This window comes from Peromyscus maniculatus, chromosome 7 (genome assembly GCF_049852395.1).
Source record: "Peromyscus maniculatus bairdii isolate BWxNUB_F1_BW_parent chromosome 7, HU_Pman_BW_mat_3.1, whole genome shotgun sequence".
NCBI classification, from domain to species: domain Eukaryota; kingdom Metazoa; phylum Chordata; class Mammalia; order Rodentia; family Cricetidae; genus Peromyscus; species Peromyscus maniculatus.
Window position 1 is genome coordinate 86,713,164 of NC_134858.1, and position 11,618 is coordinate 86,724,781.

An 11,618-nucleotide genomic window follows, 5' to 3' on the forward strand; every position below is an offset into this window, starting at 1 on the left:
TTAGCAATTCTGCTTTTCTTCCTTCAGAAAAATGGAGTCAGATATCACACAAGCCTTCCAGAAAGAACTTACCTGCTTCATCTGCCTGAGCTGCCTGACAGACCCAGTCACTATAAGCTGTGGTCACAGCTTCTGTCGAGCCTGCCTCCACCTTTCCTGGGAAGACATCCAACCTTCTGTCCAATGCCCTATGTGTAGGGAACCATCACAGAAGGACTTGAGAACCAACATTGTTTTGAAGAAGCTGGTGTCCATTGTCAGACAAGCCAGCCTCATGAAGGACCTGAGCTCTGAGGAGCAAAAGTGTGTGACCCACGAGGATACTAAGAGGATCTTCTGTGCTGAGAACAGGATCTTCCTCTGTCAACTCTGTTCTAACTCCTATGAACACAGAGGACACAGACACTGTCCCATTGAAGCAGCTGCTGAGGATCAAATGGTAAGTGATGTTTCTGAGAGAACTTGCAAGCTGGAGATAGGTAGGCTTAGCAAACCACAGGAAGATGCTGGTCCTCATTATGATGAATGTGCTGTTTTCAGAATGGTGGCACTTTTTTAATATCTACTGAAGAAAGGGTGACTAGGACTGTAAACCTACTTTGGGGGACCCATGAGTGTAAAGATCATTTGTATTTTATGATACATTATGCCCAGGTCACTGGAAAGAGCAATGCTAACTTCATATCTTTTAAAAGTGTCCAAGACTGGAGACTAAATTAGGAAAAGTACATTGGAGTCAGGTACAGCCAAGCATGTAATCAGAATTATTCATCAATACACCTGAGCAAAAGGGGAAGCTGCATTTTCTAATTCTGTGTTCTAATCTAAATTTCATAGTTATGAAAAGGATAAAATGAAGGATAATTTTGATTCTGGTACTTTCACTACAATAATTGTGACAATTAGTTATATTTTTCAAAATTGATATTCATTGCTTTTTTATAGAATAGAATTTTGAAACAAATGGCATCTTTATGGGAGATGGTCCAAGAAAATCAAGAGAATTTAGAGGCAGAGAACAGAATGAGAACCCGTTGGACGGTGAGTATGAGAACCATGCTTGAAATCAGCCTAATGCAGGTATTTTCAAAATTCGCCATTCAAGATTTGAATTTAAGGCCTAGGATAGGATACTTGGAATATGTGTCCTGCTCACCTGTAATTTTGAGTGTATAATATGTCCCTGTTCTTGGAAAGAATGGTCTGCCTCTGGCAGAAGCGTCTGGGACTAATGAGTGAATTGCTTATGGTTCTGCACACTGCGTTAGACTTTATGACTACACCATGAATTCTAATTACTACATGCAGAGTTTCATAACTTTGTGAACATATGAATGATCAATCTTTTTTCCAGGTACCTCTGAACCTGTAATATAGGGGTAAATGCATCTTAGGGTTTGATTGCCTGTGTAATTATTAAGGAAGAAACAAATGGAAGCAAGGCATTTATATTTTCTGAGGTGTGAAGACAGTCAATCAGAGTATATGCATCAGAGTTAAAAAGTCATTTGTGGAATTTAAGCATAGGAGGATGGATTGAGGGAGGACAAAATACTTTGCAAATATGATTGAGAATGTCTTTTTTTCTTCAGGACTACTTGACTTTTCGGGAAGAAATGATCAGGACAGTGTATAGAAAGCTACATCCACTCCTCTGTGAAGAGGAAGAGAAATACATTGAGTCTATGAGAAATGAAGGTCGATGTGTTTTAGAGAAACTCAGGACAAGTGAAGCCATGATGGTCCAAAAGAGAAAAGAACTAAGAGAAATGTATCAGGAGCTGATGGCAAAGTCCCAGGAGCCATATGTGGTCCTATTGCAGGTGAGCATGGAGGAGTGCAGGAAGAGGCTTTATTGTCTTAGTCCCACAGTGGTCATTGTTTTACTAAGATAGCTTTCATTATATCCTGCATTTTTTCTGTTTTTTAATTTTTTTTTAATTTACTTATTTTATTTTACAATACCATTCAGTTCTGCATATCAGCCATGGGTTCCCCTATTCTCACCCCTCCCACCTCCTCCCCTTACCCCCAGTCCACCCCCTATTCCCACCTCCTCCAGGGCAAAGCCTCCCCTGAGGACTGCGATTAACCTGGTAGACTCAGTCCAGGCAGGTCCAGTCCCCTCCTCCCAGACTGAGCCAAGTGTCCCTGCATAAGCTCCAGTTTTCAAACAGCCAACTCATGCAATGAGCCCAGGACTTGGTCCCACTGCCTAGTTGCCTCCCAAACTGATCAAGCCAATCAACTGTCACACCTATTCAGAGGGCCTGATCCAGCTGGAGGCCCCTCAGCCTTTGGTTCATAGTTCATGTGTTTCCATTCATTTGGCTATTTTTTTCAATAATTGAGTAAAACCGAAATTTATTATAAGCCATAGTCGTCCTAGGGACCTCTATGCTATATATATATATAGCCTCCGTGGTTCTATGGATTTTTTTAAGGGAGTTTCCTTTTCAGAAATTTCTGGGGAAACAAAATTCTGTAATAATCTTGAAAGAACAAACTTTTTGAAATTATGTCCATAGATTCTCCATGGATTATGTCCTAAATTTTGGCTTTTGTGCCTTGCTTTTCTGAAAACTGAAATTCAGTGATTTCTGTTTCCAACATTCTTTACCTCTACTTATACATTGTGCACAGTATTAAAGTAACCTATGGCTTAATTTCTTCTGTTTGAGCACTGTGTTTTTCAGAGTCCTTGAGGAGGTTGGCATTTTGAGAAAGGATCCTATTTGGTAGTACATGATACCTTGCAACTCACAGTAATGCTCAGGCCTCTAACCCTGCAATTCTGAAAGACACATATGAAGCACCATGCAGGGGTGGGGCCAACCTTTTGCAGTATCCTTAGCTGAAGTATCCCTATGGCTTGTTGAGAAGCTCAGGGAAAGTTACCTGTGCAGCCAGGTGGGGGTTTAAAAGCAAGGTGCAGTCGATACCCATGTCCTTCTCAAATTACTCTTTAGTCTGCTTTCATCAAGAATTTGAGTTCTGCTAATCTATTTGGTTGGCATCATCTCAAGACATGAATATATATTATCAGGATAGATTGATGTGACGGTGACTGACATTTATATGTACTTTAGAAACTAACATTGTATTTAATTTCTTCAGATATCTAAGATTTTCTTGTTTTCTTTGCAGGGTTTGGACGACATGTTCAGAAGGTGAGTTTAGCCATCAGTGAAAGTCAGGATACCCTGAAATATGCTATAAAATTGTCTAAGTTGCCTTATGAAGTGCAGATGTCTTTTATACAGAAAATACTCAATTGTTTTAGTGTGACATTTTTGGGATACTTTTTATTTGTTTTGTTACTTTTATGTGTTTGTGAATGTGTGTGCATGTACATGCACATGTGTACAAGTCAGAGGATAACTTTCAGGAGACATCTTCTCTTTCCCTCATTGGTTCCAAGGATTAAAGTCAAGATGTCAGGCTTGTATAACCTGTGGTGTTTGCCTGAACTTGGAATGAAGTTTTTCCTAATCACTGTGTGATATCTTTAGCACCACGGAGGTCAATGTTCAATATTTTCTGTTCCTTGCAGAAGTGAGTCAATGCAGCTGAGCATGCCTCAGGCTATTAAGCTAGAACTCAAAGCCTTACCCGTCCCTAGACTGACCAAAAGTTACAAGCAGTTCCAAGGTGAGTATCTCCACTGATAAAATGACCAGAGGTACCCTTCAGTAATGAGATAACCTTTGCAAACACAAATAATTTAACTCCCCAGAAATATGTATAGGTAAGTCACTTTGTATTGTTATTGAATCACATGGTCATCTGACAAACAAACCAACAAACAGAAATGCATACTAATATCATGTTGTATGTAATAGTGGCCGAAAAGGGACTATCAGTTGTTCATTGAGTAGAATGGTTATTTTACTCTGGACAGTATAATTCAAACCAAGTGTAGCCAGGGATGGAGATATTTGATTATTTTCCTTTCAATGTGTTAGAAATTAATTTCTTACATTGCATTTTACTCCATAGATTAAAAAATACACAAGATAAAGAGTGTGCACTAGTAATCCCAGCATCAAAAACCTAGTGTGTGGAGGACTGCCAATGAGTTTGAGGACAGTCCGGTCTATATATTGAGTTCTATGCCCATCTAGGACAAATTCACAGACCCTATCACCAAAGGAACAAAAAAAATCATAAAGTAACCTAACAGACAAAACCATGTATCATGAGCAATGAAAATGAAACAAATTGATAGGACATGAGGCAGTGTCTAAATTCCCCTTGTAGATCTAAAAGTCAGTTGTTTACCTCACAGAGAAAGAGTATCAGAGGAACCAGAGGTTAAAGGAGGACTAATACATTGGGGATCCACTTCTAGAGCATATGTTTATTCTCCTTGAGTATAAATATGCTCAGTTAGATGCAAATGAAAACACCAATATGGAAGTTATCACTACTTATATCTACATAAAAATAACTTTTCATGTAGATCCATGAGCACAGCCTTTGCTCTGGCCCTTGCTACAATGCACACATCTTCCCTTAGGCAGGTGTAATTAAAAGTCACTTAACAGAAGCAGGCTGAGGCTCCCTCCTCTACAGCATCTAAAATTTTCAAAAAACTATTCAGCATGCTACCACTCTTTTCTTGTGGAAATCCTTGACATTGGTGTATTTGAGCCAAATTTAATCTCAGGTCTTAGCCTTCTCTTTTTAAAACCTCCAAGACTCTACAGTCCTCTCTCACCTGAGAAATGTAAACGGTCATTTTACCTAAATGTTGTTTCTTCCCACAGTGCACATTTCCTTGCCCAACTTAACTATTATCCATCACAAGATAAACCTCTTTAATGCCATGAGAAGATTGAGCTTCAGACCTCACCGTAAAGATACATCTGTGGATTATGCTGGATTCTATTTTGCTGCCTGGAGATCAAAGAGCTTCAACCTGGGGAAATATTACTGGGAGATTGATTTGACTGACACTTGGGACTGGGCTGTAGGGGTCTGTAAGGATTCCTTGTTAAGGAATAGAAATCAAGTGATTGAATCTGAAGGTGCATTTCTTCTTGTGTGTGTGAAGGAGGGTGATCAATACAGCCTCCTCACCACATGCCCAGTATTCCATCATTATATAGAGATTCCACTGGGCCGAGTTGGTGTGTTCCTTGATTGTGAGGAGGGATGTTTAAGTTTTGTGAATGTTGCCAAGTGTTCCCTCATATACAAGTACCCTCCTGGCACCTTCAAAAAACCTGTCTGGCCTTACTTCTCCATGGGGGAAATCAGCAGTCCAGTACCAAGAGTACCAAGTGATTTTTAAGTGCTCCCTACTGTAATGTTACTTTCCTTATTGCTATTAAATATTAAAATACTATTAAATGAAAAAATGGTAGACTATATTACCTTTTATTCTGTAGTCCACATATTCCACAAAGAAACCTTATTTCATAGTGATTTTTGTTTGCTTGTTTTTGTGTACTTGACATTAAATAATTTTGCTTAGATACTAAGAGAGTAGTCTTAGAGATTCAGGCTCTAGTCGGCTGTTAAAGCCCCCTTTAAGTGTAATCAGGACCCTGAGCTGCATTTTAGCACCATAAAAATATGCTCTACCTATGGGATTCCACTTAATGGTGTCAAGCTGGAGCACAGCTATGTATTGTGCTCACTAATTTAATGTCAATTTGACACAGACTCTTTTGGCGATTTGAGACATAGTTTCTCTGTATAGCTCAGGGTATCCTCTGCATTCCAGGTGCTGGGATTAAAGGCTTGCACCACCAACACCTGATGGATACATCCTTCCTTCCCTCTTTCCTTTCTTTCTTTCTTCCTTCCTCTCTCTTTTCTTTCTTTCTTCCTTTCTTATTATTCTCCTTTTTTGTTGTTGTTATTTGAGACAAAATTTTTGAAACTGTGGTTATATTGGACAAGGCTATGGAGGTGGCTGGTCTTGAAGTTTCAGAAATGCCTCTGCCTCTGTTTCCCCAGTGGTGTGATTAAAGTCTTGTGTTACCACCAGAAGAAAGTTGCCATTCTTTTGTCTATCTATCTATCTATCTATCTATCTATCTATCTATCTATCTATCTATCTATCTATCATCTATCTATCTATCTATCTATCTATCTATCTATCTATCTATCTATCTATTTATTTTTGGTGATGATTGGGGTGCAAGGCAAGGTTTCTTTCTGTAGTCTTGTCTATCCCAAAATTTGAACTGTAAATCAGGCTAGCCTCAGAGTCACAGAGATCTGTCTGCTCTCCTTCCTGAGTGCTAAGTTTAAAGGAGTGCAAGTCCACCTCAGGCCAGAATTCTTCAGACATTTTGAAAAGACAATTATCAGTTTCATATGGAAATACATAAAAAAGGACTAACAAAAACCAAAAAAAACCCAATGACAAAAAAATGCCACAAAACTAGAAAAGCTAAAGCAATCTGGAATAATAAAACAGCTGCTGGATCCATCACTATCTCCGTGTTCAAACTGTCGTATAGAGCTATAATAATAAAAATAATTTGATGTTGTCATAAATATAGATCCATTGATCAATGAAAGCAAATTAAAGTTCCACACATAAATTCATCAATGTGTACACATATGAATATCTGATATTTTTTTTAAAGTGAAAACTACACACTAAATTGAAGACAACATCTATAATAAATGTACCAGGTCCAACAAGGTGGCTTCATGTGAAAGACCCCAATACATCAATATTTATCACTCTGTACAGAATTAAACTCTAAATAGATCAAATACGTCAGCAAAATATTTTGAATATGACAGAAGAGAAAGCAAAGATTAGCCATAAACTCACTTGGAACAGGAAATGCTTTCTGAACAGAACACCAATAGGTCAGACACTAAGAACAACAATTAATAAATAGGAACTCATGGAACTGAAAAGCTTCTGTTTGACATAGAACACCATCATGGGGACAAAATGACAGCCCACGGAATAGCAAAAAGGAGTTTAACTACTACACTGCCAATAAAGAGCTAATATGTAAATATATACAAAGAACTCAAAAAACTGGACATCAAGAAAACAATTAACCCAGTTAAAAATGGTGTATAGATCTAAGCAGAGAATTCCCAAAGGAGGAAACACATCAAACTCCCTCCTCTTTCTTGCCTATTGGATTCCCAGAGCTCCACCTGGGTCCTGGCAATGGACTCCCCATCCACTTCCATCAGTCATTGGATGAGATTTCTAGCATGACGGTTAGGGTGTTTGGCCATCTCATCACCAGAGTAGGTCAGTTTGGGCTTACTCTCAACCATTGCCAGTAATCTATTGTGGAAATATCTTTGTGGATTTCTGGGGACTTCTCTAGCACTTTGTTCTTCCTATTCCCATTTGGTCTTCATTTATCATGGCCTCTTTTTCCTTATCCTCCATCTCTGTTCTTGATTCAGCTGGGATCTCCCGCTCCCCTAAGCTCTCTTTCCCTTGACCCTTGCCCTTCATTACCTCCTGCCTCCTCACCTCCAATTTGCTCATGTAGATCTCATCCATTTCTCTGTCATTGGGGGGATCCCTGTGTCTTTCTTAGGGTCCTGTTTTCAAGGTAGCCTCCCTGGAGTTGTGAATAGCAGTCTAGTCATCTTTGTTTTACATCTAGTATCCTCCTATGAGTGAGTACATACCATGTTTGTCGTTCTGAGTCTGGGTAACCTCACTCAGGATGATTTTTTCTAGATCCATTCATTTTCCTGCAAACCTCATGATATCAGGTTCTGGGTATTAAAAATAAAGATGCTTTTTTTATTTTTTTTTAATTTATTTTATTTTACAATTTATTTTACAACACCAAAAAAAAAAAAGAATTACTAGCAAATGCACACCATGTAAATGATGATTGTACTTCTTGGGCATTTTGTACTTCTTCATATATGACCACTTACGCCTTTTGATTTTAGTTTCTATGTTTTAGGATTATATTAATGATGCAATGAAGTTTCAAATTGTGTTAATTACCAGGTAAAAAAATCATATGGTACATTGGTCCTCAATGGTTAACTGTACTAATATAACTTATCCTGTTAAAAGAGAGAAAAAACATCTTCATTGTTGTTTTGCACTAACACCAAGTACTTGGTATACTTGATTAAAAAACAAACAAACAAACAAACAAAAACCAGCTGCTGACTGTCAAGAAACAGAAAAGAGACTATCAGAGAAACTGGAGGCAGGGTCTGTCTGACTAATGCTTTTGCTTCCTCTATTTCAAGAAATATTTCTGTGGCTTTGCATATGGTAAAAAAAAAAACAAGGTGACATCATTCTGTAAAAGGTCCTTGTGCTGTCAATCCAGTAACACATGCCCTCACAGCTCAGTTGTCATAACGTATTTAATCTAAACCAATAAGAAAAAAAAATAAAAAAAATAAAGATGTTATGAACATAGTTGACCAAGTGTTATAGTTGTGTATCTGTTAGATATATGAGCAAGAGGGGTATCACTGGGTATTGAGGTAGATTGGATACAAATTTTCTGGTAAACTGCCACGTATTTCCAAAGTGGCTGTTCAAGTTTGCACTCTTACCAACAATAGAGTAAAGTTCCCCTTACTCCAAGTTCTCTCCAAATTCTCATTGTATACCCTAGGCTGGCTTTGAACTAGAAATCTTCCTGCTTTGACACCCTATTCCTTCTGACTGTGGCATTGAAAGTGTGAGCTACTACACCCAGCTAAGTAGTGACTCAAGAAATCTTGTTGTGGAGATTGACTGCTGTATGAGTTCAATCATTTATCATTTAGAATAATGATAATTACAGGAGCTCATCTATTGGAAGCATTATTAAAAACAAGCATGGAGGAAGTTGGTGTGGTCTTTAGATACTACATTAAAGACATCTAAGAAGGAATAGAAGGAGAAAATGATGTACCTTCATTCCCACTAACAACATTTTTTTTTTGAAATAAAAAAAACCAGGGCATCAGTTTCAACACAATCAACACTATCTGACTGAAATGGTGCAGATTCTGCCTGGTGGTGGTGGTGGAGTAAGTCTTTAATCCCAGAACTTGGGAGGCAGAGTCAGGTGAATCTCTGTTAAGTCTACTCCAGACTATTCCACACAGTTACTTCCAAGAGAGCTAAGGCTACACAGAGAAATCCATTCTCTGATAGGATATATGTTGCAGGTTTTGAACTGCTTCACATCCACAGCATTTCCAGCTCTGTAGGGGGTTAACTTGAACTCTAGACAGGATGGGACCTAGGATTCTTTGAACACTAATGTCACTGTACATTGTTGGAACTGAAATAAAGTGATACATATGGAATGATTTTTTTAAGGGAAGAGAGGTTTATTCTTGCTAAGAATTTGAGATGAAACCATTCAATATAAGAGGCTGGGGTGAGATGGAAGGTGGGAATGGCTTGAAGCTCTGTTTCCAGCAGTGTGGGACTGTTTACTAGAATCTCCATGGACAAGGTAGGATAGAGGGCGTAGGAAACAGAGCTCATCCCTGAACCTCAAGCTTCCTCCATCTCCAGTGCCCTACTCCTCCAGCTTGGTCCCTCCTCCTAAAGCTGCCATGTCATGTACAAAGAGTACCTCCACCTATATGCATGTGTGTTTGTATGGATATTTAATATCCAAACTTCGACACCCGGATAATCCAGCATAAAATCTCATCTCAAAACCCTTCATTTAATCACAACTACAAATCCTTTTTAGACCAAAGAAGACAGTCATGGGTTCCAGGTATTAGAACCTGGGAGCCATTCATGGTATCACATGGAGCCTCTGTGGGGACTTGGATAGCAAAAGAGCCAGTCACAAAGCCAGCCACAATCTAGAGTACACATTGGGGCCTCCAGTGGAGGGCTTCTTCAAGTGCATAGCCATAGGTGGGTCTTGTAGTGACCCTAGGAGAGCCTGGGTATACATTCAGTGCCCAATACTTAGTGGAATCAACCAGCAAACCAACAAATCACCAGCATCTACGGGGCCCTTCCAGTGGTCATTCAGCCCTGAAACACTCAGTACTTATCCTACTTTATGCAACTGCTATTCTAAAAAGTTGGGATCCATCAATGTGCAAAACAGAAAGTAGATTTCCCTTCTATATAACTAACACTCCATTAGTGTCAAGAGGAAATCATTAAATCAAATGAGAGCAGTCATGTGTTATAATGTGAGGTAACAACATATGGACAAAAGGAATAGTAATGCAGATGAAGGGCAAGTGTGCTTTTTATGGGGTAGGATAGGAGAGGGTATTAAAAGGACTATTCACCGAAGCTGAGCATGGTGCTTCTTACCTTCAATCCCACCACTCAGGAGGCTAGAGGCAGTAGATCTGTGAGTTCAAGGTCAGTCTGGTCTGCATAATGAGTTCCAGGCCAGGCAGCTACAGAGAGAGACAGAAACAGAGACAGAGAGAGAGATAAAGAGATTTAGAGACTCAGAGACAGAGAGACCAGAGTAAGTTCTGAAGAAATAAAAAGACTATCATGAGAGGACACCTCAGCTTGTCTTGAAGCTAAAATCTAAAAGATCTTTTGCTGGGATGTCATATGTGCTTGAATGCAATCTATTTTTCCTGCCCCCATATTCATCCTCCTGAGATCCTATCCACTTCCTGTAGCATGGAAACCAAATCACCAGCTCACATTAGACCAAGAGCTCACATTGGACCAAGAACTCAAATTGGACAAAGAGATGAGGAGATGGGCTGAACTCAATGCAAAAATACACACAAATAAAGAACAATAGGGAATCACTGGAACCCAGCTCTCTTTCAACAGCAAGACCTGAATATCGCAATGTAGAAGAAGCAGAAGAAAGTGACATTAAGAATTGCATCATGTTGATGTTAGAGACCTTTCATGAAAAAATGAAAAATGAAATTCAGGAAAAGACAAACAAAAATTGGAAGAAATCAATAATTCCATTCAAGAAAGCCAAAAAAAAAAAAAAAGAAATTAAACATACGAGGGAAACAGTTTAAGACCTGAAAAGTGAAATAGAAACAATGAAGAAAACACAAACAAAGGGAATGATGGAAGTAGAAAATCTGAGTAAAGGAACAGGAAACCCCGATGCAAGCATAGCTAACAAAATGCAAGAAATGGAAGATAGACTCTCTGGTGTAGAGGATACTATAGAGAAAATAGATTCGTCAGTCAAAGAAAGTACCAAAATCAAAAAAGTCATAACACAAATCATTCAGAAAACTGGGTATACAATGAAAAGGCCAAACATAAGAATAATAGGGATTGAAGAAAGAGAAGAATACGAACTCAAAGGCACAGAAAGTATATTCAACAAGATCAGAGAAGAATACCATCACAACCTAAAGAAAAAAATATCAGCCGGGCAGGCAGTGGTATTAATCCTTTAATCCCAGAACCTGGGATGCACAGCAAGGTGGATCTCTGTGACTTTGAGAAACACTGTTTTGACAAACCAAGAAAAAAAGAGAAAGAATAAAGAAAAATATCTATGAAGATACAAGAAGCCTATAGAACACCAAACAGACTAGACCCCCCAAAAAGTCCGCTTGACATATAATAATTAAACAAATGAATCTACAGAATAAAGAAAGAATATTAAGAGCAGCAAAGGAAAAAGGACAAGTGACTTACAAAGTCAGACCCATTAGAAAAACACCCAATT

The 11,618-nt window shown here is 38.7% G+C and overlaps 1 protein-coding gene across 1 annotated transcript; it reads left to right on the plus strand.

Annotated features, from left to right (window-relative positions):
- The first annotated feature begins 31 nt into the window (after window positions 1–31).
- On the plus strand, window positions 32–5,296 carry LOC143274406 (tripartite motif-containing protein 43-like). The gene is made up of 6 exons (XM_076577468.1): window positions 32–439; window positions 946–1,041; window positions 1,593–1,823; window positions 3,148–3,170; window positions 3,554–3,651; window positions 4,770–5,296. The coding sequence occupies exons 1-6, from the start codon at window positions 32–34 to the stop codon at window positions 5,294–5,296; spliced, it is 1,383 nt and encodes a 460-aa protein (XP_076433583.1).
- Window positions 5,297–11,618: the final 6,322 nt, after the last annotated feature.

What these genes read in the sequence shown, in the direction of transcription:
- LOC143274406 (XM_076577468.1), top strand. Translation starts at nt 32, where the DNA reads ATGGAGTCAGATATCACACAAGCCTTCCAGAAAGAACTTACCTGCTTC. An exon ending in CATATGTGGTCCTATTGCAG is followed by an intron (nt 1,824 to 3,147) that starts GTGAGCATGGAG and finishes TTTTCTTTGCAG; the next exon opens with GGTTTGGACGACATGTTCAG. An exon ending in TTGGACGACATGTTCAGAAG is followed by an intron (nt 3,171 to 3,553) that starts GTGAGTTTAGCC and finishes TGTTCCTTGCAG; the next exon opens with AAGTGAGTCAATGCAGCTGA.